At 42.4% G+C, this 26,980-nt stretch overlaps 1 protein-coding gene across 1 annotated transcript in view; it reads left to right on the top strand.

The window, feature by feature from the left end:
* GPR179 (G protein-coupled receptor 179) overlaps window positions 1–26,980 on the top strand; it is a 57,531-nt gene that overhangs the window by 25,571 nt on the left and 4,980 nt on the right. Inside the window, exons 3-10 of the mRNA XM_030220467.1 lie at window positions 1,189–1,273; window positions 1,379–1,593; window positions 14,921–14,989; window positions 15,862–15,971; window positions 16,348–16,586; window positions 25,781–25,919; window positions 26,327–26,432; window positions 26,725–26,871. Of these exons, the coding sequence (XP_030076327.1) occupies window positions 1,189–1,273; window positions 1,379–1,593; window positions 14,921–14,989; window positions 15,862–15,971; window positions 16,348–16,586; window positions 25,781–25,919; window positions 26,327–26,432; window positions 26,725–26,871 (1,110 nt within the window). The remainder of the gene's footprint in view (window positions 1–1,188; window positions 1,274–1,378; window positions 1,594–14,920; window positions 14,990–15,861; window positions 15,972–16,347; window positions 16,587–25,780; window positions 25,920–26,326; window positions 26,433–26,724; window positions 26,872–26,980) is intronic.

Below are 26,980 nucleotides of genomic sequence, written 5' to 3'. Positions count from 1 at the left end.
CTACCCTGAATCACCCTTTGCCATACCAGTAATGAGATCCCATACCACACACACATTATATTGCCAGTGCATCTTACTCCTGCCCTGTTATTCTCATGCTGAAATCTCATTCATATTCATAGATCTACTAATGCACCTCACTCCTACCCCAGAACACCTCCTGTGCTGGGAGCAGGGAGCATGATTGGGGGTTGCAGGTTTTAAATGGGACAGGTGACAGCTGAAGTCTTTCTGGCACTGCCCTTAATTAAGAAAGCAAGATGAAAGGAATAAGGATTTGCGTGGTCAGATCAAGGGTCCACTGAGCCCAGCGGTCAGTCTGGGTCACCAGAAAGTACCCAGCACATCCCAAACAGCAGATCCTTCCCTTGTTGCTCATTTCTGGGGATAAGTGGTCTTTTCCCCAAATCTGCCTGGCTAATATTTGATTATGGACTATTCCTCCTGAAATTTGACCAAATCGCTTTCAGACCTACGTATGCTAGATGCCTTCCCCATATCCTCTGGCAACAAATTGCACAGCTTGATTATATGTTGAGTGAAAAATACTTTCTCTGATTTGTGTTAAATGATCTGCTGCTGCTTAGTTTCATGGAGTGTCCACTTCTGTTAGAGTAATTAATCATTTCCTATTAACCCATTCCACCACCCCACTCATGATTTTTATAAATCTCTGTCATCTCCCCTCTCAGTTGTGATTATGCTGCAGATCTGCTAATGGTGAATTAATGTGCTTGGCTGTATTAGACATCCATTTATTGCTTAGGACAGGATTTGTACATCAGGATTTAAATTTAATTCCTAAATGTTTATAACCACTAGCTTTCAGGTTGATATGGGGTGAAACCTGAGGATGTAGCTCTGGTAGATTGCCCAAAGCTCCTTAGGCATTTCATATATAAACCTTACAGCAGGTGTTAGAATAATCAGTCAGTGGAGAGGTGACCTGACAGCTATACAAGGCCCTAGATTTGGGTCTTCTACCAGAAGACTGCCAAAGTTTGACTGCAATAGTGTAGTAATCTGCTAGGGCCTAAAGGACTTATAGCTGCGTGCTGTCCTTCTGATAGGGGAAGGTAGTGAAGGGCTTGATCATCATCTTCAGGTAACTTCCAGCCAGCAGGGGCTGTTGTTTTGGAGAGCAGAGAGAAGATGCAGATATAACTGCAATGTTGTCTTCCTCTGCAGTGTGTCCCTCAAGAAAATGGTGGCTTTGTGCTTGGAAGGTACCTGTGTCTCTGTAAGCCTGGATTCTACAGTACAGCTGAGACTGGTAAGTATTGACTCTACATGCGCAGGTTCATCATCAGCTGTCACATTACAGTCTGCTTTATAATCATGCAACAATGTAAAACACACCTTGGTATGTTCTTTTCAGGCACTGGGAACGTGTCCCAGTATGGTGCAGAGAATGCCAGTGGTCTGCTGCAGTGCCGCCCTTGTCAGGAGGGATGCGTGACTTGTGTGGATGACACACCGTGCTTGGTGCAGGAAGACTGGTCTCTGCGGGTTGCCGTCCTGTCCTTCCAAACCTTCTGTATGCTGGCCGTCTTTCTCAGCATGCTGGTCTCCTACTACTTCCGGAGTAGCAAGGCAAGGACACAACCTGACCCATATTACTGTGAGGCCTTCTTATACTGGTCATTCAGTCTTCAGTAGGCATGGCAGGATTAACTCTTCGGTGGGCTCTAGGTAAACAAACTCATTTCTCCCCATTAAAAAAAAACTCAATAGATAGAAAGAAAGAGTGAGAAACTCCCATTGGGGTTTCAATATTTCTAACTGGACAGGAAACCAGCAGCAGGTAAGGCATACTGTTTATATACCCCTCTTGCCTAGTGGGGTATATGAACACTGCACAACAAATGGGAAGAACAGACATACCTCTGTGGACAATGGTTGCTCTAGTTTGCCCTTCTTCCTCCCCAGGGCTGGCCCTATCAATGAGCAACTGTATTTTTCACACATGGCCTCACTTTACAGCCCCTTCTGATTTATGCAAATGAGATCCTCAGAATGAGTGTCTGTACATGGGCCCTACATATCTCCACATTACCTACAGCTTCAGACTCACCCACCCCCTTCACCCATTCTTTTTTTTTTCTTCAGGTAACTTACCAGGGCAAAAATCTGTCTTGGGTATCATTGAATTAGCATATTTGAGAGGGTCCCTCCTAAACAGTAAGGCCCCAGGCATATGCCTATTTTGCCCATGTCTTAATCTTGCCTAGCAGCAGAACATTCCACAGGGCATCATGCAGTTAGCCCCCTGCAGGTCCCCCCTGTCACGAAATGCCTAGCATCCACCTGGGGTTAACCCTGCGGCCACCTAAAGGGTCTGTCCCAGCACTGTTAAGGCCTGCCTGCATCTGTGCATGTGCTCTATACTGGCATATCCTCCACCCTACTGCAATGAGATTCTCTTGCCTCTAGGTGAGTCTCCCACACGCAAGTTAATTCCCCAGTGATTTCTAAGGACACTGGGGCCACAATCCCAGGGGTCCCATAGTTCCTAGAAAACACCCACAGACTGAGAATACAAACCACCAGGATTAGTCAGTCCAGGACAACAGAGCTAATAAACTAATAGGTTTATTATCAGAAAAGTGGAGCTGTGAATGGTGAAAAAAGGTGTAAACAGCAAACAATAACAGGTAAATCAACAGGTATCAACATTAAAATTTCTTACTACCTAAGCAGTACCTGGGGAGTTTAGGAAAATAACTACTTACAGGTTTTGAACAGGGTCTCAGTGCAGAGAGCTTTACTCTCCACACTTCCTCTCAGAGACTGGATGAATCCAGCACATTTGGATGGATTTTGTACTCCAGAGCCAACCAGAGTCCAGAGCATTAGCACTGAGGGGTATTTGGCCAATAGCAGTGCAGATTACTTTCCCTCAGGGCTTAAGCTGAAAGGAAAACAGTAACCTCTGGAACAACTTTAAAGCAGAGGGCAGACACCAACTGCTAGCCAAACAAGAGAAGTGCACTGGGGGAAAATATGTAATACAGCCACATAATAAATCACAGATATAAGTCCCCTGTTTCACAACACATACCCCTTTATTCTAAAGCAAGTGGTGTGCTGATAAAAGTAAACTCATCCTGTCTACTGTTGCCTGTCACTGGTGTACCTCAGGGATCTGTCCTGGGACCTCTTTTCTCCATGTTTACTTCTTCCCTTGGTACTCTAATCTCATCCCATGGTTTTCAGTATCACCTTTACACTGATGACTCCCAGATCTACCTCTCCACACCAGAAATCTCAGCAGGAATCCAGGCCAAAGTATCAGCCTGCCTGTCTGACATTGCTGCCTGGATGTCTCACAGTCATCTGAAACTAAACATGACCAAGACTGAACTTCTTATCTTTCCCTCTAAACCAACCTCTCCTCTTCTCCCATTCTCTCTTTCTGTGGATAACACTCTCATCCTCCCTGTCTATCAGCTCGTAAACTTGGGGTCATCTTTGACTCCTCTCTCTCCTTCTCTGCACATATTCAACAGACTGCTAAAACCTGTCATTTCTTTCTCTATAATATCACCAAAATTCGCCCTTTCTTTTCTGAGCACACTACCAGAACCTTTATCCACACTCTTATCACCTCTCACTTAGACTATTGCAACTTGCTTCTCACAGGTCTCCCACTTAGCCATCTCTCTCCTCTTCAATCCGTTCAAAATTCTGCTGCACAACTTATATTCCGCCAGAGTCACTATGCTCGTATTAGCCCTCTCCTCAAGTCACTTAACTGGCTCCCTATCTGTTTCCGCATACAGTTCAAACTCCTGTTATTAACTTATAAGTGCATTCACTCTGCAGCTTCTCAGTACCTCTCCTTTCTTATCTCTCCCTACACTCCTCCCCGGGAACTCTATTCACTAGGTAAATCTCTCTTATCTGCACCCTTCTCCTCCACCGCTAACTCCAGACTCCATTCCTTTTATTTCGCGGCACCATATGCCTAGAATAGACTCCCTGAGCCAGTACGTCAAGCTCTGGCTGTCTTAAAATCTAGACTAAATGCCCACTTTTTTATGCTGGTTTTAACTCCTAACCCTTACTCACTTGTTAAGTACCTGTATTTTATCATTCCCCTTCTTTGTTATTCCCTTATTTCTTATTTGTCCTGTTTGTCTGTCCTAATTAGATTGTAAGCTCTGTCGAGCAGGGACTGTCTCTTCATGTTCAACAGCGCTACGTACGTTTTGCAGCACTATAGAAATTATAAGTATTAGTAGTACTTAGTAGTATAAAGCACTCAACCATCCCGAATTGATATAATAGGGAGGGAGCACTCTTTCCACATCTGTGTAGTGGTAGTGCAACAAGGCCAAGTTGTATTTTATTCCTGACACTAGTGCCCTTTCTCTTTATAATTTTGTTTCCTCTTTTCTGATATTTGATGACGTTTGCTGTCACCTGCTTGTGTCTCTGTGAATGAGACAAGCACACTCCAAAGCAAAGATGGCTGAAGTAATATCAAAAAGCTTTAGAAAAGGACAGATGGGGTCAAAAGAAGGAAGTACAGTGATTTACGGGAAGTGTGAACTCTGCAACCCAAACGCTGACAAACTGATATACTCTGGCCAGATGGGCAGACAAGAGGCACTTCCTCAATTAATGTACATATTTGAAGTCAGTTTTAGAGGTACCACAAAATTACACCACATCCTGTCTCTGTAGGATGCTTGGGCTGGCCGGGCAGAGGGATCTGTGAAACCATAGAAGGTAAAATTCTACAAATGGCCCCTTAACTGGAAGGTTCCATAGTCCTAATTTTCATTAAAGTGCACTTTGCCCAAATCTACAATCTGCAATTTCCAAAATTCTACAAACAAGAACTGTTTAAAATGTATTCTATTCAGAGTACAATTTTCAAAGCTCCCACACTGGTGCAAAGTCCATAGGTAGGAAAAAAGAGTTGATGATGTCCCTGTATAAGACTCTGGTGAGACCTCATTTAAAATTTTGTGTACAATTCTGCAGACCACACCTTCAAAACGATATAAACAGGATGGAGTTGGTCTAGAGTGCAGATACTAAAATGGTCCATGATTTTTGTCATAAAGCATATGGGGACAGACTTAAAGATCTCAATATGTATACTTTGAAAGAAAGGCGGGAGAGGGAAGATATGATAAACATGTAAATATTTCTGCAGCATAAATGCACAGGAGGCGAGTCTCTTTCAATTGTAAGGAAGTTCTGGACCGAGGGGGCATAAAATGGAGGTGAAAGGGGATAGACTCAGAAATAACCTAAGGAAATAAGTATTTCCTTACATGAATTCAAAGGACCTCCCGGTGGAAGCGGTGGAGACAAAAACAGTATCTGAATTCAAGAGAGCTTGAGACAAGTACATAGGATCTCTAAAAGAGTGATAGGGAGAGCGGATGGCATGGATGGGCAGACTGGATAGGCCATATGGTCTTTATCTGCCTACATGTTTCTAGGTACTTTCACACTGAAAATAGCACCAATATATACATATTTGTTTTGTGATGGTGGAAAAGTACCTAACTAGACTTGAAAATGAGGTCTGTGTATTTAATTATTAATGTAGTACGTTTACATAGTATACCACTTGGAATCATGCCACTAGGAATACCTCATTTGAATGCATATACCTTTAGCTACAGTGAGGGACAGCAGTTATCAAATGGGCAGATTATTCAAATAAAATGCTTTTTATCCATGTAAATGGCTTTGAAAATTGTTCAGCACACATCCACATGCCCACATAAACCATTCATACCTACTCATAACCGCTACACATAGAACACCCACATCACCCCCATATTCACACATCACATACCCTTCCTCTCATAGAATCCTGTGCCTATTGTTAAAATATTTTCCTTTTTTTATTTATTGCAGACAGAGAATAGAATTTGGAGTGGTTAACCCAGAAAGCAGTCATACAAGCAGCTCCAGGAAATGCCTGTTGAGGCAGAAATCACATTAACACATTCCCGGTCATAGGAGGGGTGTGTGCAACCAAAAAGCAGGAATCTGCACACAGCAGCAGGTTCTATTTATTGCTCCTTTAGTGAGAAGAATATCAGATTGTATTTTACAAAAAAAAAAAATCACACAAGATATCTGCCTGCCTGTCTGACATTGCTGCCTGGATGTCTGACCTGAGCTCCTTATCTTCCTACCTAAACCAACCTCTCCCCTTCCCCACTCTCTATTTCTGTTGACAACACACTCATTCTTCCTGTCTCATCTGCTCGTAACCTTGGGGTCATCTTCGACTCCTCCCTCTCCTTCTCTGCACATATTCAACAGATTGCTAAAACCTGTCGTTTCTTCCTCTATAATATTGCCAAAATTTGCCCTTTCCTTTCTGAGCACGCTACCAGAACCCTCATCCACACTCTTATCACCTCTCGCTTAGACTACTGCAACTTGCCTCTCACAGGTCTTCCACTCAGCCATCTCTCTCCTCTTAAATCTGTTAAAATTCTGCTGCACGATTAATATTTCACCAAAGTCACTATGCCCATATCAGCCCTCTTCTGAAGTCACTTCACTGGCTCCCTATCCATTTCCGTATACAATTCAAGCTCCTCTTATTGACCTATAAGTGCATTCACTCTGCAGCCCCTCACTACCTCTCCATCCTCATCTCTCCCTACACTCCTTCCCAGGAACTCCGTTCACTAGGCAAATCTCTCCTAATTGCACCCTTCTCCTCCATCGCTAACTCCAGACTCCGTTCCTTTTATCTCGCCGCACCTTATGCCTGGAATAGACTTCCTGAGCCATTACGTCAAACTCCATCCCTGGCCGCCTTCAAATCCGGGCTAAAGGCCTACTTGTTTGATGCTGCTTTTGATTCCTAACTTGTCACTTGCTCGTAACCTTTTCTTGTATTCCTGTCTTCAATAATCCCTTTTCCCTATGTGTCCTATCTGTCTGTCCTACCCTTATCCCTTATTTGTCCTGTCTGTCTGTCCTGATTTAGATTGTAAGCTCTTTTAGGCAGGGACTGTCTTTTCTTCATGTTCAATTGTGAAGTGCTGTGTACGACTTGTAGCGCTGTAGAAATGATTTGTAGTAGTAGTAGTGTCAAGGAAAGGTTTCTGATTACAGGCTATGCAAAAGTACAGTGAAAAACCTGTGAAGCAGTTCAAGCTTGGGTTTCCTCATCTGAAAGCCAGTAGTTCACAAACTGTAGGTCAGGTCCCAAAATGAGGTCACAGAAGCAGGCCTGCTCCCTTGTTCTCCTGAGCCTCCACTGTGACCTATATCTAACAGTGGTAGTCAGCATAGGGTCTATGAATCAGTGAACATTCACAGGTTTGGCATCCTCCTCTTCTCTGAGCTTCTTTTAGACAGAAAACCCATTTGGATTTAACTCATATCTTTTTCAGTAGTAGTTTAGGGTGAGTTATATTCAGGTACACTAGATATTTCCCTGTCCCCAGAGGGTTTATAATCTAATTTTGTACACAAGGCAATGTAGGATTAGTGACTTGTCCAAGATCACACAGAGCAGCAGTGGGATCTGAATCCAGGCTTCCCTGGTTGTCAGTCTGGTGCTTTAATCACTAGGCTACTCCATCACTATAGTGTGTGAGCACACACTAAAACACATAGCCCTGTGCTGATAATTCAGGCAGCCATTAGTTCCCTTTACACCTCCCACCATAATAACTACATGCATACAGTTCACTATTGGGATACAAAGTCTTAGCTTTATTGGTTGTACCTTCATGACATAATTAGTTGAGCCAGTCAAATCCTTTAATCCCTTCACATGCCCTCAGCTTGCCACTCCTCACTAGGCCAGCTGGTGCAATAGTTGGTGCTGCAGTGCAATGCTATCCTGCACCCTTCTCCATGCGATGCTTGTCCATTGTCTTCTTTAGTATAGCCCAATCCAATTTCCCCTCTCCCTCCTTGGAAGTGGGCCTAAAGCTCAGTTATCTACCAAAACGTAGGGGGAGTGGTTCACACTTGCGCTTTTCCCCCCATAATTAAATTGCGACCTTGTTTGAATATTACTAACTTGCCCTTGATTGCTTCCTGCAATATCTTGTGGAATATATAATTGCAAATGTCTGACAGGTGTACAACATCCTCATGGTATAATCCTTTAGAGTTCATCGCCATCAACTGGTGATGGCTATTGTCCCACACCCTTCTGGTGTGTGAATCACCAATTTGCTTGATGATGGACTTGTTCAGGCTTGCTTCTTGGGCCCTGAGCCAGTCATGGGATTATATCCAGCCATTCAGATTTAATGGTTGGGTAAGCAGTGCCTAGGATCGTCAAGTCTCTCTAATGTCTCTTATTAACACTATCATGTCTTACTGAGATCATTGCCTGCTATATGAACAATCACCAGCTCTGATAATGCCCATCTTTCTATTACCCTTGCCATTGTGGGCAGCAGTTAGTGCCACCATCTGCCACACTTCCTGTTCCAGGCACCTCAAATATCTTTCATGGCTGGCTCTAGGTGAGGTCCATACACTTAGCTCTTCATTTCCCTCAGGTCATGTGAGTGGCCCGACCATCCACACCTCTCTCATCACCACTGCACCTGCATTGCATATATTGTTAGCCTGGCAGTATTAAAGGCATACCCTGCTTCTTGTGGTCGTAGGATGCTTATGCTGAGGATTTCCCCTTCCTGATCCTTAAATAGGATTCTGAGCTATCCACTGCGAGCAGCATCAATTGCTGCACCTAACTAGAATCAATATGCTTGAGATCTCTGGGATTTATCTCCAAGGTGTACTGTGCCTTCTTTAAAATTACTGTAAACTGAAACCTAATGAAGGGGCATCCTATATTCATGTATCAGCATATAAAGTCGACTCCAGGGCATCCCTATCAAGTTGGTCTGGGGGTTAGAGCAAGTTACAAACGGGAATGATCTCACTGCCATCTGAACCACTTTTTCCCCATGTCATCTTGGATGGGTGCACCTTTACTTGATAAATGAACCCTTTTCTAAAAATGGAAAGACTATAGAATTAGAGGACATGAAATGAAGCTGCAAGAGGGGAAACTGAAAAGAAACATTAGGAAATACTTTCTCAAAGAAAGGGTCATGGATGCCTGAATTCCTCTTCTGTGGGAGATGGGAGGCACAAACCTGGTGACAGAATTCAAAAAGGCATGAGACAAATACAGGTGATCCGTCTACAGCAAGAGGGTGGAATAAAAATATAGAGTGTTTTCAGTCAAAACATAAATGAGAGAACATGGGGGGGGGGGGGGGGGGTAACCTGCATGGAGGGTGGAATAATAGCAGAAGGGGTAATCTGCATGGAGTGGCAGGTGCAACCCTGGTCACCTTTCTGGGCAAACTGGATGGATCATGCTGGTCTTTATCTGCTGTCATTCACAATTACTATCTCCACCTAATACCATGTTCTCCACTAGCAAGCCAACAAACCAGTTTTATGTTTAAATCATTTTTATTGATGAGAAATTCTCAAGAAAATATAGCTATAGAACTGAAGCAACTCAACATGAAATCATCAACCATTTTACATTGTCCCCCATGCCCCCCTTCCCAAACTAATCCCTCCCCCCCTTTTTATGGAACTCATCAACTTTCAACACAGTCCTCACTATAACACACACATCTCTAGTGTTCATAAGTTCAACAGATGGCTTCGTGCTCCAGGCGTGAGTGTCATCCAGAATGGGCCCCAGCACTGTTGAAATTTCTTCCCTTCTCTCGACTCCAAGTCGACCAGCCCAGCAAGCTCTAAGCGCATCAACAGCAACATTCGTGTCCGCCATTGTTGTAGTGTAGGTGCCTTGTGCGAGATCCACTCTGCTAATATGACCTGTTTGGAAGTGATAGTCGCTTTGGCCACAAATTCTGTAAATCCTTTGGGGCTAGGCTTTACTAGTCTGGGGAGTCCAAACAATAGCCTGGCATCATAGGTCCATTTTGTATTCCAAAGCTTAGATACAGAAAACAGAATGGATTTCCAAAATTTCCCCATGCTCACGCAGGTCCAAAACGTGTGTCCTAAAGTTTCTCTGGTCTCTCCATATTTTGGGCACTCGCCCCAGGAGGACATTCCCATGTGGAAAGCTCTTCTAGGAGCCACATGGATTCGCATTCGCATCGCAAACTTATACTGCACTTCCCAATGACTCGCTGCTGCACTGACACGTCTAATAGACAAAACATGTGTTTTTAATTGTGCGGCTGAAATTTTAATATGAAGTTCACTGCTCCATTGTGTTGCTAATCTGATGTAGTCCGGCTCCTCTGTCGTGTTTCTTATGTGTCTATGATGGAACGTGAGTGGAACTTCCTGCTGGGCCGTCAGGGAAAATGCTGATGACAGTTCCTCTTGTACGTCCTCTGCCAAAGGTTCCCATCCTAGGGAATCTATGTAGTGTTTAAGCTGCATATAATGAAATTTGTCTGTGTCCGGAAGCCCAAATTCTGTTTGTAGGTCCACAAAGGGTTTAGTCTTACCTTCCGGGTCTAATGCGTGCTGTAGGTATATCAGTCCCTTGCGTCTCCACTTTTGAAATGTTGGGTACAACATCCCAGGTGCAAACTGTACATTCCTACAGATGGCCTGTAAAGGTGTTACTTTTGCTGAAAATTTATGTAGGCGGCATACCCAAGACCAAGTCGCCTTTGCTGCTGGCATTATCATTGAGTATCTCAGAATGTCCGGGATTGGTCCCCCACCCACATGTAAATAATTTGTGAAGTGCAATTCTGGCATCATTTGGAGTTCCAGTTTGGTGTTGGAGAAGTCTTCTGTCCCACGGAACCAATCATTGACATGACACATTCCACATGCCACTGTCAAGTATCTCACACTTAATAGGTCCAACCCACCATATTCCACTGGGGTTGTCAGAGTTGACATTGGTAGTCGCGCCTTTTTACCCTGCCAAAGGAATGATTGTAAAAGTCTATTTAACTTCTTCTCATCCTTTCTTGTCAAGTATAATGGTATTGTTTGGAACACATATAACCATTTCGGTACAATGCACATATTATATAAGGCTATCCGTCCCAAGAGCGTAACTGGTAGTGCTTTCCACATATTCAATCTCTCTGCAGTCTCTTTCAGCAGTCGTTTAAGATTTTCATTATACATGGCGGTCAGGTCTGCTGGGAGCCAGATTCCTAGATATTTAATTGGTCCTTTAGTCCAGGTTAGTTGTTGGGGGTCCCTGTGCTGTATCACTTCTGACTCTGGCACCGGAAGAATATAGGACTTGGTGTAATTTAACTTAAACCCTGAAAATCCTCCAAACCTTTCCACCCTTTCTAATACTCCTGCTAGGGAGTTGTTGGGATCTGTTATGGTCAAGAGTAGGTCATCCGCATAAGCGAACACCTTCAAATGATGATCTTTCACCCCCACCCCCTTCACCTCCTGCGCCCGCCTTAAATTTTCTAACAATGGTTCCACTGCCAGCACAAATAGTAGGGGTGATAACGGCCAGCCCTGCCTAGTACCCCTTTGAATTGAAAATTCTCTTTCCCGCCTTCCATTAACAAATACACTAGCTTTGGGGTCTTTATATAGTACTTTCACTGCCTTTAGGAACCACCCTGATATTCCTACCGCCGCCATTACCTGAAATAGGTAATCCCAATTTACTAAATCGAATGCCTTTTCGGCATCAAGGCTTAACACCCACATGGGTATGTTTTTTAACGTGCATGTCGCCATTGCAAGCATTAGCTTAACTATACCAGTTTTATTCATAAATTCTGACTTCAACACACTGATCTGCATAGTCCCAAATGCTTTGAATAAGTCCAGCCTGAATAATTCTACTTCAAATGCAAGCAACCCATCTGTGACATGGCATGCCAGAAGGCAATCAGCATGCATACCTCCCATACCTCTTGGGCTCTTCTCTGCTTGTCCATCCTCTATCTAAATGTCTTAAGACAAAACTGCCTGAGTCCCCCAATCCTAATATTTGCAAAAAGTGAAACCAGCAGTGTGTGATAAGTTGTCCCTCTTTCTAACTGCTTGCACGGGCTGCATTCTCAGCCCCCATTCCTTAAAAATAAACTCATATGCTACATTGAAGTTGTGCTTGTAAGTTCTCTAAGTCCCCAGGGATGCTGATTTGCTCAGCAGTTCTCATGATGTGCCTTCCCAAGTCACCAATGGTCCTCTGATACTGGCATTCATTCTTACTCTGCAGGGGGGTCAGTGATACCATTACTCTTTCCAAGCATGTGGCATGCCCATACTGTCATGTTCAAATTCTCTGAGCAAATGGGCTCTTAGGCTGCATGTTGGAGTCTGCCCACTACTCTTTCAACCACCCCTCTGGTGTCACACAAGAACACTAGCTTTCTGGATCTGCTTGCCATAAGGATATGCCACTGTGCCTTCTTAAGAAGGATTCCAAATGTGGAAGTCTTCCCAGATGGCTTGCTTATAGGAAATAATGGCAACAATGAGTGCCTACTGTTACTGCTACCACCCTGCAGAGGAAACACTGGGAATAATCCTAAATACGAAACTGAAATGGCTTATCATTGACTGCATCTGTTTTGTGTTACCTTCTTGGTTGACTCATTTGTTCCAGACCAGATTTTGTATTTCGTCTAACTTGATACCTGGCACTCGCAACTCTCTCTCCAAGGAGTTGAGCTCTATACCCTGGACTGTGAGGACTGTGATCAGGCCCTTGGCCTTGCCCTGTGCCAATGGGATGCCAAACTCACCCATCATTTTGTTGAGCCCTCCTTAGGCTCTGGAATGCTTTTTTTTTTCCTGTAGAACCAACCAAGTTGTGAGGGTCATAAACTATATTGCTATTCCCCAAAGCTCGCACTATCATCCAGTGTATGTAGATGCTGAAAGTCTGAAAGTATTCAAAAGACATTGAGCAGCTCATTGGCCTGCCATTATCTAAATAATATTGACTTTGAACTTGAATCTGACAAGTGAGAGCTATCTAGGCACACATGCAGCATGTACAAGGCCAACTCTTTGTCTGCCCTTGCCATGAGCACCCCTTTTCCTACTATCCTACATCATATTGACTGCACTATTGACCAAACCCAATTCTGGTGGCAGGTATTAGTATACCAAATCTCCTGCCAGGTATGACAAGCTATGAATCAAATGCATCTTTCCTGCTTCCTTCTTAGGAATCATCACAAAGGTGATACCACACAGGTTTGGATAAGGGTGAGCTGGTCTAGTTTGGCCCTCATCTTATATTGTACCACCTCCACACATGACAGAGTGGATGGTGTATGTTTGTGTATTCCCAGCTCTACTGTATATAAGGCTTGTCCCCCCCCCCCCCCCCCACCACTCCTTGTATATCTGGTTGCAGCGTGACTTCCTCCACAAATGGAGCTCATGTATTTGAACTTATATGCTTCATGAAAGGAGGCCAGACCTGCTGTTGAATCTCTATCATACATGCCTTGGGTCACACCAGGCTGTTCTTACACTGATGACCCTGCTGCCAAGCCTGCTGTTCAAAAGTACCAAGGAAGTGGACTATCACAGCCCTTGCCCTTCCTCTCCTCTATAGGTCTGCTACCCTCCTTTTTTTTTTTTTAAAGTAAGTCTTTTTCTCCTCCCCCTTACAAAGTTTCTCTTCATAATTCAATCTTCCTCTTGCCACTGTGGTCTTGACATCCCCTGGTACTCATGAAAGGATCTTTTGAATGAAAAGTGTTTATGAATACTTTCACACCCATGAATCATTTTTCCACCCTTTTCCCCTTACGTTTCATCATCCCTCCTAGGAACAAACATATATCAACATATCTTCTTCCCGAGCTCAAATACAACATGTTGCCACAGCATAGACCTGTCACATCGTGACATGGAACTGAGCTTGGTAATGTCAGACATCCTTTCGTCTGCGCTCAATGAGCTCAAAAAGCAACTGCCATCAGAGTTATAACTCATCACTGCTAGTACTTTCCTTTTCCCATATCTTGTGAGCTCAGGTCTATAGGATTGCTTCTTCTTCGACCTGCTGTTTGCCCTCACCTGCCTCTTCTTTTCCCCCTTTTGTCTACAGGCCTTCTATACTCCCCTGATCCCAGCCCTTGTATCAAGCTCAACCTCCTCCTGCTCTACAATGATTGCTGCTTGGATAGATATCTGTTGCATATGATTGTCTGGTGCTGTGATCCCTTGATGCTTCATTTTCCAGCATCCATCCATACCTGAGATGACATTCTGCTCACAATCCTTGCCCCCTTTTCCTTTTCTGCCTATTTGGGCTGACCTACAAGTTAGTTCTCTGTTTTGCTGCACTCCCTTGTATGTAGGCAAGAATCTAAACTTCATAGAGCCATAGGCCCACTATATCCACCAATCTCCACTCACTGATATCCTGTTCTGCTTCCAAACTCTGTTATGAAGGCATTCAATTCCAATCTTAACTTTTATATTAAGAAAGCAGCAGCACATTGTCCTCCTGTACTTTTAGAAGGTACTCCAGATTTGAGAGGCCAGCTATGTGCTGCCACTTTTTCTTTTTTTTACATTTATATAAATTCTTTTTATTCAAAGATACAATCCACTATGTATACAACAGATTGTACATAGTATCATCCTAAACAAACTTTAATTCTTTCCACCCTTTCTCCCCCCTCCCCCATTAATCACAAATCTAGATGACTACTGGATCTGAACTCTAATGACCTATGACATCCACTATCATGTGCTAAGTGAGCTGAATGGCATCTATACTTAAGGCAGCGCAGGCATGGACTGCCCTAAAACCAGAACTTTCCTATATTAAGGGGTTTCTTTACACTAGGCTTTCTCCCATTTTGCGGCTATGGGGGAAATGAATAGTAATTAAGAACCTAAATCAGTTACAATTGTACCCTTTCTATTGTCATTCTTCTCTGACTCCCTACTGCTAAATGTAAAATTCTCTGCTTCCTTTTTCTGTCTGCAGAGGATCAGGGCCTCGGGTGTGCTGCTTCTGGAGACAATCCTCTTTGGCTCCTTGCTTCTCTATTTCCCAGTAAGTGATTTGTTTCTTGTATTTTGGGTGTTACCTGGAGGGAGAGTAAAGGTTGTGGAAAAGGCTTTTTTTTGTTTGTTTGTTTGAATCAGCAGTCACTTATATAGAGGGGATGGAGCACTGTGTACTACTGCTAACACAAAGTGAAGGATGGGGTTTGCTTTCCTACAGGATAGAGAGATTAATCATCTGTCCAGCTGTGCTGCTCTCCTATGTACAGAAGGATTAACATGTAGGGACAAAGGGATGAAAGGAATGGAACACTGTTCCAGAGATAGAGTGTGAGTCTCCAGTGGAGACTCCACAAAAGAATCCCTGTAATCCATCCTTTTATCATTAATACTCAGCCTTCAATTTCACAATCACCATTGGCAGTACTTGATTTTTTTTTTAATTCCGTTGATTACTATTATACATTTGCACCTGATACCAGGGTAGGGCATCTGATCTTGCCCTTGTGGAAACAAGGAGCTAATGTGGGTGTTCACAGATAATGAAATTTGGGAAGATAGCAGTAGAATTGACCTTGACATATACTGTATAGTGTAGTATTTCATGAATGGTGAAGTCCAGGAGAGGCTGGTTAACACAGGAGGGCAAAGCTTTAAAAGAGAAGATAATTAGACTGTGGCCAACAGCTGATCCTCTTATTGGACGGTCTCAAACAGCCTGATCCCCCATAGAAAGCTTGGAGGTTTTGCAATATATGTCATGGTCCAATAAAGAGTTAAAGTACAAGTACACACACACACACACACACACACACACACACACACACAAAGGGATAGCCTCAAGGTGTGTGTGTGTACAACACATTGGGAGTGGATCTGAAAACAAATGTAAAAGGATTTCTCTTTTAATGACTCATGCAGGTGTTCATCCTGTACTTCAAACCCAGTGTTTTCCGCTGCATCGTGCTGCGATGGGTGCGCATGCTGGGATTCGCCATTGTTTATGGAACCATCACTCTGAAGCTGTACAGGTAGAAACCACAGGGGAGGATGCTCAGCATAATTCACTAACCTGTATATACATAACTAAAGCTGTACAGGTGAGGGTAGACTAAGGGCAATAACACCCAAAGGCGGTGGGAAGGTACAGAACATGCTTTTGACAGGGCTTATGCCTTCCAACATACATCACACAACTGCATTCTGTTCCTTGAGCTAGCTGCTTTGGAATCACAACTTTAAACAAAAATGTTCACTTAATGCACAAAACTGAGCAGATCAGTAGGAGTATAAACACAGTGAACACAACCTATGCTTACTGCCAAAACTGAACACTTCATCACCACAGCTGTCAGAATGATATGGTGCAGTTGCCGCTTTGTGGTGCCCTCTCTGTCTTTCTTGCAGGGTGCTGAAAGTGTTCCTTTCACGCACGGCTCAAAGAGTTCCTTACATGACCAGTGGGAGAGTGATTAGGATGTTGGGAGTTATTCTGCTGCTGGTCTTCTGGTTCTTAGCAGCCTGGACCATTGGAATGTTGGAGAACATTGATCGGAACATCCCACTTGTGGTTCGCACCCAGACAGCTTCTGGGCTGGTGTTCTACATCTGTGACTACGATCGCTGGGACTACATGATGGTTGTGGGTGAGTATCAAGGCCAAACACTCCTTGCTAGAAAAGATCTATTAAAGGTGGGCTTATTTAGGAAGATAGCTACAAAACATTGGCAGTCAAATGCAATACTAAATGTCTATTTTCTAATGTATTTCCACCATTCATGATATATTGTAAGCCACATTGAGCCTGCAAAAAGGTGGGAAAATGTGGTATACAAATGCAATAAATAATAATATTTATTTTCAAATACCCCTCCAGCACTCCCTCATCACTTATTTCATCCTTGTCTCCCTCCCTCTTAGCTACTCCTCCCCCGGGGTCTCCTGTTATCCACAAGGGCAACTAATCTCCTCTGCTGCCTCATCCTCAGATTGGCTGCTGCATATATGAGCTCCTGCCTTATTTTCACTGAGTGCAACATGTACTGAGTGGAATCTGCTAATGCAATGCACAACACAAAAGTCAAGCTTTTGACGCTGCAGGTTTCATCAGTGGCTGGCATCTTCTCCATGCTCCTGAACTACTGCCTCCGGCTCCAGTTTAGCTGAATTCCTACTAGCACTTGAAGGGCCAATCTCTCAATAAGAAACTGAGACTCTATAATCATTAATCAATACCACAGACAGGCTTCATTACAAATGTGTCTACACTAGTGCCAGCAAACTTACTCACGATAATTCTATTTTGATAATGCGCTTTTGTCTGTCCAGGACAGGTGATCTGTTGTAGTACCAGCAGTGGCCACAAAATATCAGTATAGTGTAGTACAACAGACTACTGCCAACCTGAGGCAACTACTGCAGTGCACCTCCACAGACAGACCCTGCAGCCCCAAGAGATGAGTTCATGATAGTCATATATAATACAAATTATTAATTTAATTTTGATCATATCCGATTTGTATGCAGGAGAAAAGCCAGGTACAATGTAACTGCCTGTGACCTCATCTCTGCACACCTCCAGGAAGACAGATTGTGTGTTCAGATGCTAGTAAGGGGTGTTGCTAAGCAATGTTGTAGATGCAGGTTTCTGTGTAACTGGAACTTAGACAATATAGAGATGGTTTACTAAAATGAAAACAAAATGTTATTTCATAAAGGTGATGGGTTATAAGTACATAAGTATTACCATACTAGGACAGACTGAAGGTCCATCAAACCCAGCATCCAATCCAGGTCACAAGCACCTGACAAGATCCCAAAAGTACAATACATTTTGTGCTACTTATTCTAGAAATAAGCAATGGATTTTTCTCAAGTCCATTTTAATAACAGTCTAAGAACTTTCCATTTAGGAAGCCATCAAAACCTTTTTTAAACCCCGCTAAGCTAACTGCTTTCACTACATTCTCTGGCAACAAATTCCAGAGTTTAATTACACGTTGAGTGAAGAAACATTTTCTCAGATTCATTTTAAATTTACTACTTTGTAGATTCATTGCATGCCCCCTAGTTCTAATATTTTTTGAAAGAGTAAACAATCAATTCACATCTACCCGTTCCACTCCACTCATTATTTTATAGACCTCTATCAAATCTCCCCACAGCCGTCTTTTCTTCAAGCTGAAGAGCCCTAGCCACTTTAGCCTTTCCTCATAGGGAAGTGGTCCCACCCCCTTTATCATTTTCATCACCCTTCTCTGCACCTTTTCTAATTCCACTATATCTTTTTTGAGATGCGGTGACCAGAACTGAATACAATATTCGAGGTGCTGTCGCACCATGGGGCAATACAAAGGCATTATAAATGTCCTCATTTTTGTTTTCCATTCCTTTCCTAATACCACCGAACAGAGGGTTTCAACGTATCAGCAACAATGACGCCAAGATCCCTTTCCTGGTAGGTGGGACCTTGCATAATGTAGCTATAATTTGGGCTCCTCTTTTCCACATGCATCACTTTGCACTTGCTCACATTAAACGTCATCTGACATTTAGATGCCCAGTCTCCCAAGGTCCTCTTTTAATTTTTCACAATCCTCTTGCAATTTAACAACTTTGAATAAATTTGTGTCATCAGCAAATGTAACCACTAGTTACTCCCATCTCTAGATCATTTATACATATGTTAAAAAGCAGCTGTCCCAGCACAGACCCCTGGGGAACCCCACTTCTCTATCCTTTTCCATTGAGAATACTGACCATTTAACCCTACTCTCTGTTTTCTATCTTTTAACCAGTTTTTAATCCACAATAGGACACTACCTCCTATCCAATGACTCTCCAATTTCCTCTAAAGTCTTTCATAGTAACATAGTAAATGACAGCAGATAGACTTGTATGGTCCATCCAGTCTGCTCAACAAGATAAACTTGTATGTGCTACTTTATATGTATACCTGACCTTGATTTGTCCTTGCCATTTTCAGGGCACAGACCGTGGAAGTCTGCCCAGCACGAGCTTTGCTTCCTAATTACCGGTGTTGCCACTCAATCTCTGCTAAGCTTCTGTGGATCCATTCCTTCTGAACAGGATTCCTTTGTGTTTAGCCCACACATTTTTGAATTCTGTTACCGTTGTCATCTCCACCACCTCCCACGGGAGGGCATTCCAAGTATCCACCATCACTCTGTCCGTGAAAAAAATATTTCCTGACATTTTTCCTGAGTCTGCCCCCCCCCCCTTCAACCTCAATTCATGTCCTCTAGTTCTACCGCCTTCCCATCTCTGGAAAAGGTTTGTTTGCAGATTAATACCTTTCAAATATATGAACGTCTGTATCATATCACCCATTCCTCCTTTCCTCCAGGGTTTACATGTTCAGGTCAGCAAGTCTCTCCTCATACATCTTGTAACGCAAATCCCATATCATTATTGTAGCTTTTCTTTGCACCGCTTCAAGTCTTTTTACATCCTTAGCAAGATACAGCCTCCAAAACTAAACACAATACTCCAGGTGGGGCCTCACCAATGACCTGTGCAGGGGCATCAACACCTCCTTTCTTCTGCTGGTTACACCTCTCTCTATACAGCCTAGCATCCTTCTGGCTATGGCCACCGCCTTGTCACACTGTTTCGTTGCCTTCAGATCCTCAGATACTATCACCCCACAATCCCTCTCCCTGTCTGTGCATATCAGACTCTCATCGCCTAACACATATGTCTCCCGTAGATTTCTACTCCCTAAGTGCATCACTTGCACTGAATTTTAATTGTCAACTTCTGCAGATCCTTTTTCATGTTTTCCACTCCCTACAGGGCGTCCACTCTGTTACAAATATTGGTATCATTCGTAAAAAGGCAAACTTTACCTTCTAACACTAACCCTTTGGCAATGTCACTCACAAATATACTGAACAGAATTGGCCCCAGCATTGATCCTTGAGGCACTCCACTACTCGTCTTTCCCTCCTTCGAGTGAATTTCATTAACCACAACCACAAGTTTATTCAAGAGTCTCCTGTGAGGAACAGTGTCAAAGGCTTTGCTGAAATCTAAGTAGATTACATCTATCGCACGTCCTTGATTAAATTCTCTGGTCACCCAGTTAAAGAATTCAATGAGATGCGTTTGGCACAATTTACCTTTGGTAAAACCATGGTGTCTCGAATCTTGCAACTTATTGAATTCCATGAAATTCAATATCCTTTCCTTCAGCATCGCTTCCATTACTTTTCCAATAACCAAAGTGAGGCTTACCGGCCTGTAGTTTCCAGCTTCTTCTCTGTCACCACTTTTGTGAAGAGGGAACATATCCACTCTTCTCCAATCCCAAAGAACCGCCCCTTGTCTCCAAGGATTTATTAAACAAATCTTTAAGAGGACCCGCCAGAAACTCTCTGAGCTCCCTCAATATCCTGGGATGGATCCTGTCCGGTCCCATGGCTTTTTCCACCTTTAGATTTTCAAGTTGTTCATAAACATTCTTTTCCATGAACGGTGCTATATCCACTCCATTTTCATATGTACTTTTGCCAATCAATTGTGGTCCTTCTCCAGGATTTTCTTCTGTGAAAACAAAACAGAAGTATTTGTTTAGCACATTTGCTTTTTCTTCATCATTTTCCACATAGTGGTTCGCAGCATCTTTCAGTCTCACAATTCCATTTTTAGTCATTCTTCTTTCACTAATATACCTAAAGAAATTTTTGTAGCACCTCCTTACATTTCTAGCCATTTGTTCTTTTGCTTGCACTTTCACCAGATGTCTCTCTTTCTTGGCTTCTTTCAGTTTAATCTGGTATTGTTCTCTGTGTTCATGAGGTACTTTGTCAAATGCCTTTTGAAAATCCAGATACACAGTATCGACCAGCTCACCTTTATGCACATTTGTTCACCCTTCAAAGAAATGTAATTGATTGGTGAGGCAAGATTTCCCTTCACTAAATCCATTTTGGCTTTGTCTCATTAATCCATACTTTTGAATATGGTCTGTAATTTTGTTTTTTTTTATAATAGTCTCTACCATTTTGCTCGGCACTGACATCAGGTGCACCAGTCTATAATTTCCTGGATCTCGTCTGGAACCTTTTTTGAAAATCGGCATTACATTGGCCACCCTCCAATCTTCTGCTATGAATACCATTTCTGGCACTGGTATCTCTCTGAAATCTTCCTTGCTGAAGACCAAAGCAAAGAATTCATTTAATCTCTAGACTATGGCTCTGTCTTCTAGCAGTCCAACCAATTATTTTTCAGGCTTCTTGCTTTTAATATACCTGAAAATAATTTTTTACTATGTGCTTTTGATTCCAACGCAATCTTTTTTTAAAAGTCCCTCTTTGCCTTCCTTATCAACGCTTTGCATTTGACTTGACATTCCTTATGCTGTTTCTTATTATTTTCAGTCAGTTCCTTCTTCTATTTTCTGAAGGATTTTCTTTTAGCTCTAATAGCTTCCTTCACTTCACTTTTTAACCATGCTGGCTGTCGTTTGGTCTTCCTTCTTTCTTTTTTTTAATACACAGAATACATTTAGCCTGGGCTTCCAGGATGGCACTTTTGAACAGCATCCATGCCCAATGTAAATTTTTGACCTTTGCAGCTGCTCCTCTAAGTTCTTTTTTTCACCGTTCTTCTAATTTTATCATAGTCTCCTTTTTGAAAATTAAATACTAACGTATTGGATTTCCTGTGAGTACTTACTCCAAAACCAATATCAAATCTGATCATATTATGATCACTGTTATCAAGCGGCCCCAGGACCATTACCTCCTGCACTAATTGAGAAGCAAAGTATCCATCATGCCCAGGAGCACATGGCTCAGTGTGGAGTATCCTTGAAGGATACTACTGAAACAGGATCTTTAGGGAGTCCCAAAAGAGAGGTTTCAATACTGGTGAAAGAAAGCCAGGAGTGTCTAATAGGAGAGCAAAAGGATGCACATTATTCCCTTCAACTTCTACACTTGTAGATCCAAGGAAAAAACACAATTTGAAGTGCCTGCATACAAATGCTAGCAGCCTAAAAAAATAACATGGGAGAGTTAGCGTATATAACTCTAAATGATGAGGTATATATAAATAGGCATTTCAGAGACTTGATGCAAAGAGAAGAATCAATGGGACACTGTGTTAACAGGGTACAAATTGTATCACAACAATAGAGAGAATCAAATTTGGGGGGGTGGGGGGGTGCTACATGTTAAAGAGGGAACTGAGTCAAATAAACTAAACATTCCACATGAAAGATACCAGCATGGAATCATTACGGATAGAAATTCCAGGTGTGATGAGGAGTATTCTTGTAGTGCTGTACTACCATTCACCGGGACAGAACGGACATATGAAGAAATGTTTACAGAGATTAGGAAAGCTGGCAAATTTGGCAACACTATAATAATGGATGATTTCAATTACCCCAATATTGAGTGGATAAATGTTACATCAGGGAGCACAAGGGAGATAAAATTTCTAGATGTAATAAATGACTGCTTATTGGAGCAACTCATCCAGGAACTGACAAGAGGGGGAGCCATTTTGGATTTGGTCCTTGGTGGTGTGCAGGGCATAGTGTAAAAGGTGGCGGTGTTGGGTCTTCTGGGAAACAGTGATCATAACATGATCAAGTTTGAGCTACTATCTGGGATGAACCAGAAAAAGAAATCTACTGCAGCTAAAGGGTAACTATAATAAAATGAGGAAAATGGTTCAAAAGAAACCAAAAGGATTGTCTGCTAAGGATAGGACACTAAATCAGGCGTGGGCGTTATTCAAAAATACCATCTTGGAAGCCCAGTCCAGATTTATTCCATGTACTTGCCAAGGTGGAAAGAAGAGAAAACAGCATGGTTAAAAGGTGAAGTAAGAGAGGGTATTACAGGGGGTGTGGAGTGGAGTTTGTTTGTCTTTTATTGTAAAAATTCTATAAAAAATTTGAAGTTCCGAAAGATATCAATATTACTTCTCTCTCGCCCTGGTGCGGAGGTAACACGTATCATCTGCTAAAGTGCCGTGATCTTAGTATTGTTTGGAGAAACCTGATTTGTAACTTAATACCTCTGTCATTATATAATGTTTTAATCGGTATGAATATTACTGATTGTACTGTTGGAAGAATGTGTCATTTATTAATAAAGACTTCATATAAATTTAAAAAAAAAAGAGGCTATTACAGCCAAAAGATTGTCCTTCAAAGAATGGAAAAAGTATTCAAATTAAGAACATAAGAAGCAACAGAAGCACGTCAGATGCAAAGCATTAATAAAGAAGGCTATAAGAGAATATAAAGAGAAACTTGCCACACAGGCTAAAACTCACAGTAACAACTTTTTCAGGAACATCAGAAGCCTGCGAGGGAATCCATGGGACCGTTAGATCAAGAAGGAGCAAAGAGGCGCTCAGGGAGGACAAGGCCATAGCTGAGAAACTGAATGAATTCTTTGCTTCTGTCTTTACAGAAGAAAATGCAAGAGATCTGCCTGTACCAGAAATGGTTTTTCATAGTAACGATGAGGAGGAACTGAAAGAAATCTTGGTGAACCTGGAAGATGTACTGAGCCAAACTGACAAATTGAAGAGTAGTAAATCATCTGGATCAGATTGCATACATCCAAGGGTACTCAAAGAACTCAAGCATGAAATTGCTGATCTGTTAGTAATATGTAATGTGTCGTTAAAATCATCCATAGTACCTGAAGGTTGGAGGGTGGCCAATGTGATGCCAATTTTTAAGAAAGGTTCTAGGGGTGATCCGGAAATTACAGACTGGTAAGCCTGACGTCGGTGCCGAGCAAAATAGTGGAAACTATTATAAAGAATAAAATTACGGAACACAGAGACAAACATGGTTTAATGGGACAGAGTCAGCATGGGTTCAGCTGAGGAAAATCTTGCCTCACCAATTTGCTTCATTTTTTTGAAGGCGTGAATAAACATGTGGATAAAGATGAGCCGGATGATGTAGCATATCTAGATTTTCAGAAAGCTTTTGATAAAATTCCTGAGAGACTCCTGAAAAAAATGTAAAGAGTCATGGGATAAGAGGCAAGGTTCTGGTGTTGATTAGGAATTGGTTATTGGACAGAAAACAGAGGGTAGGTTTAAATGGTCATTTCTCTCAATGGAGGAGTGTGAACAATGGAGTGCAACAGGGATCTGTATTGGGACTGGTGCTATTTAACATATTTATAAATTATATGGAAATCAGAATGACGAGTGAGGTGATTAAATTTGCAGATGATACAAAACTATTCAAGGTTTTTAAAATACATGTGGACTGCAAAATATTGCATGAAGACCATAGGAAATTGGAAGACTGGGCATCCAAATGGCAGATGAAATTTAATGTGGAAAAATGCAAGGCGATGCACATTGGAAAGAGTAATCCAAATCAGTTACCCAATGCTAGGGTCCACCTTGGGGTTCAGCACTCAAGAAAAAGATCTCGGTGTTGTTGTAGATAATACGCTGAAATCTTCTGCTCAGTGTGCGGTAGTGGTGGCCAAAAAAGCAAACAAGATGGTAGAAATTGTTAGAAAGGGATGGTGAATAAGACCGAAAATACTATAATGCCTTTGTACTGCTCCATGGTGTGACCTCACCTTGTGTACTGCATTCTGTTCTGGTCACCGTATCTGAAAAAAGATATAGCGGAGTTAGAAAAGGTTCAAAGAAGACTGACCAAAATGATAAAGGGGATGAAACCCCTTTCATATGAGGAAAGGCTAAAGAGGTTAGGATTCTTCAGCTTGAAAAAGAGACAGATGAGGGGAGATATGATCGAGGTCTACAAAATCCTGAGTGGTGTAGAATGAGTAGAAGAAGTAAATATATTTTTTACTCGTTCCAAAAGTACAAAGACTAGGGGACTCTCAAAGAAGTTACATGGAATTACTTTTAAAACAGTATGAGGGAATATTTTTTCACTCAACAAATAGTTAAGCTCTGGAACTCTTTGTGGAGAATGTGGTAACAGCGGTTAGTGTATCTGGGTTTAAAAAGGTTTGGACAAATTCTTTGAGGAAAGTCAATAGTCTGCTATTGAGACAGACATGGGGATGCAACTGCTTGCCCCAGGATTGGTAGCAAGGAATGTTGCTCCTAATTGGGATTCTGCCAGGTACTTGTGACCTTGCTTGGCCACTGTTTGGAAAACACGATACTGTGCTAAATGGACCATTGGTCTGACCCAGTATGGCTACTCTTATGTTCTTATGTATATGTTCTTATCATAGCCAATACCAAGAGTACTTGATTTGTATTGGAAGCTGGTCAAAGTTTTATAGAATTAATTTTATAGGTTGCTCACATAAGCCATTACATGTGATTTGAGATTCAGTCCAGTATCATCTTGAAACATCATGAGCAGAAGTAAAATCTGCCATCTCCAGTCTTGAAGACAGACATATGTGATTGCACACTGTTTGCCAAGCATGTGAGCTTTCTGTATAACAGGAGCAATTCAGATCTCCTCCAGCTGACTTATCACCATATCACGGAAATCTCCAGCAGATTCTGCTCAGAGTCTAGCTACTATCATCTCACCCTAAACAATCCTACTCAGGCAGTCAAAATCCCCTTGCTAGCTCCAGGGCTGAAAAAGGCCACACTGTCCTCTCTGTGGTGCACCTAAACTCAATTTGCAATGGACAGGAGATGCAAGCCTTGTTCCTAGCTCCTTACAAACCCCACATGCCATAGGCCCACCGTTAAAACTGTTATGAAAATTGTTTTGACACTCCCAGCATCTCCACACATGGGCTAATGCTCTTAAGAAAACATTTCACTGTATGCACCAATGCAAACATTCTGATTGTTGTCTGTCCCCTTTGCTCCTGACAGCCGAGTTGCTCTTCTTGTTCTGGGGAAGCTTTCTATGCTATGCAACTAAGACAGTGCCCTCTGCATTCCACGAACCTCGCTATATGGGTGTTGCTCTTCACAATGAGATGGTGATCTCCGCCACTTTCCATGTAGGCAGGTGAGCACACAATTAGTCCTCAGTGCCAACTTAAAACCTATAAGTGAAGCCCTTACTTTGGGCTTCACTAACATCTAGATGACAGGGATCAGGAATTTATGCTTCAGTTTATTACAGAGAAAACACAACCCTTGACCAATCTTCACCATAATAGTGAGATAAGAAGGTGCTGTGGCCTTCTGACTTATCACAGAAACCCTTGCCACCTTTTCCAGACTGCTTTGAGTATCAATCACTCTACATAGCCATGGAAAGTCACTAGCTCTGGGCAATGTGTCTTCTTTCCAGCTAGCATTCCAGATGGATTGGAAAGGTCACTACTCTTATAAATCTGTTGCCTGAGAACAACTCACAGTTGTTTGCGTGAAAGAACATGATTGCTCCTCTCTTCTGTGTTTCCTTTCTAGGTTTATCATGGTACCTTCTTTGCACCCTGATTGGACGCTACTGGCGTTTTTCATCCATACTCATGTTACTGTCACCATAACACTGGCACTACTCTTTGTTCCAAAGGTAAACGTCACAACCTACCAATGCCCTTGTGCTCAAGTTCCAGCTTCTGGACCCTTCTCTCCTTCTTTGGGAGTTTTGCACTGCTCTATCCTTCTCATTAACTCATTTTAAAGTCTTGTGTACCTCTGAAAGTCTTCCTAGAAGTATACAAGGGGCCATTTTGTAACTGTATTCATTCCCACAGGAGTAAAACTTTCCTAGTCCTCCCTCACCCACTGTAGTAGTGTCAAAGTTTGGGATTATTCTCTACATTGAGGGATGACAATAACTGGAGGAATTTTTTGTTGTGTAGTTCCTGCATCTAGGAACATCCTTTCGGGAGGAAACTGCAGCTGAAGTATATGAGGACGAGCTGGATCTGCGGCGCTCAGGCTCCTACTTGAACAGCAGCATCACATCAGCTTGGAGTGAGCACAGTCTTGATCCAGAAGATATTCGGGTAGGTGGCATAGGCTGTATAATGAATGAATACCCTCTTAGCATGCAGAGGAAAAGCCAAGCAGATGATGAAATGTACAGGAATCCATAAAGCCAGAGCCATTGCCGAT

Source organism: Microcaecilia unicolor, chromosome 12 (assembly GCF_901765095.1).
Source record: "Microcaecilia unicolor chromosome 12, aMicUni1.1, whole genome shotgun sequence".
In the NCBI taxonomy this organism is placed as follows: Eukaryota; Metazoa; Chordata; class Amphibia; order Gymnophiona; family Siphonopidae; genus Microcaecilia; species Microcaecilia unicolor.
Note: the sequence above shows the minus strand (reverse complement) of the source record. Positions and strands in the feature narration are given on the sequence as shown.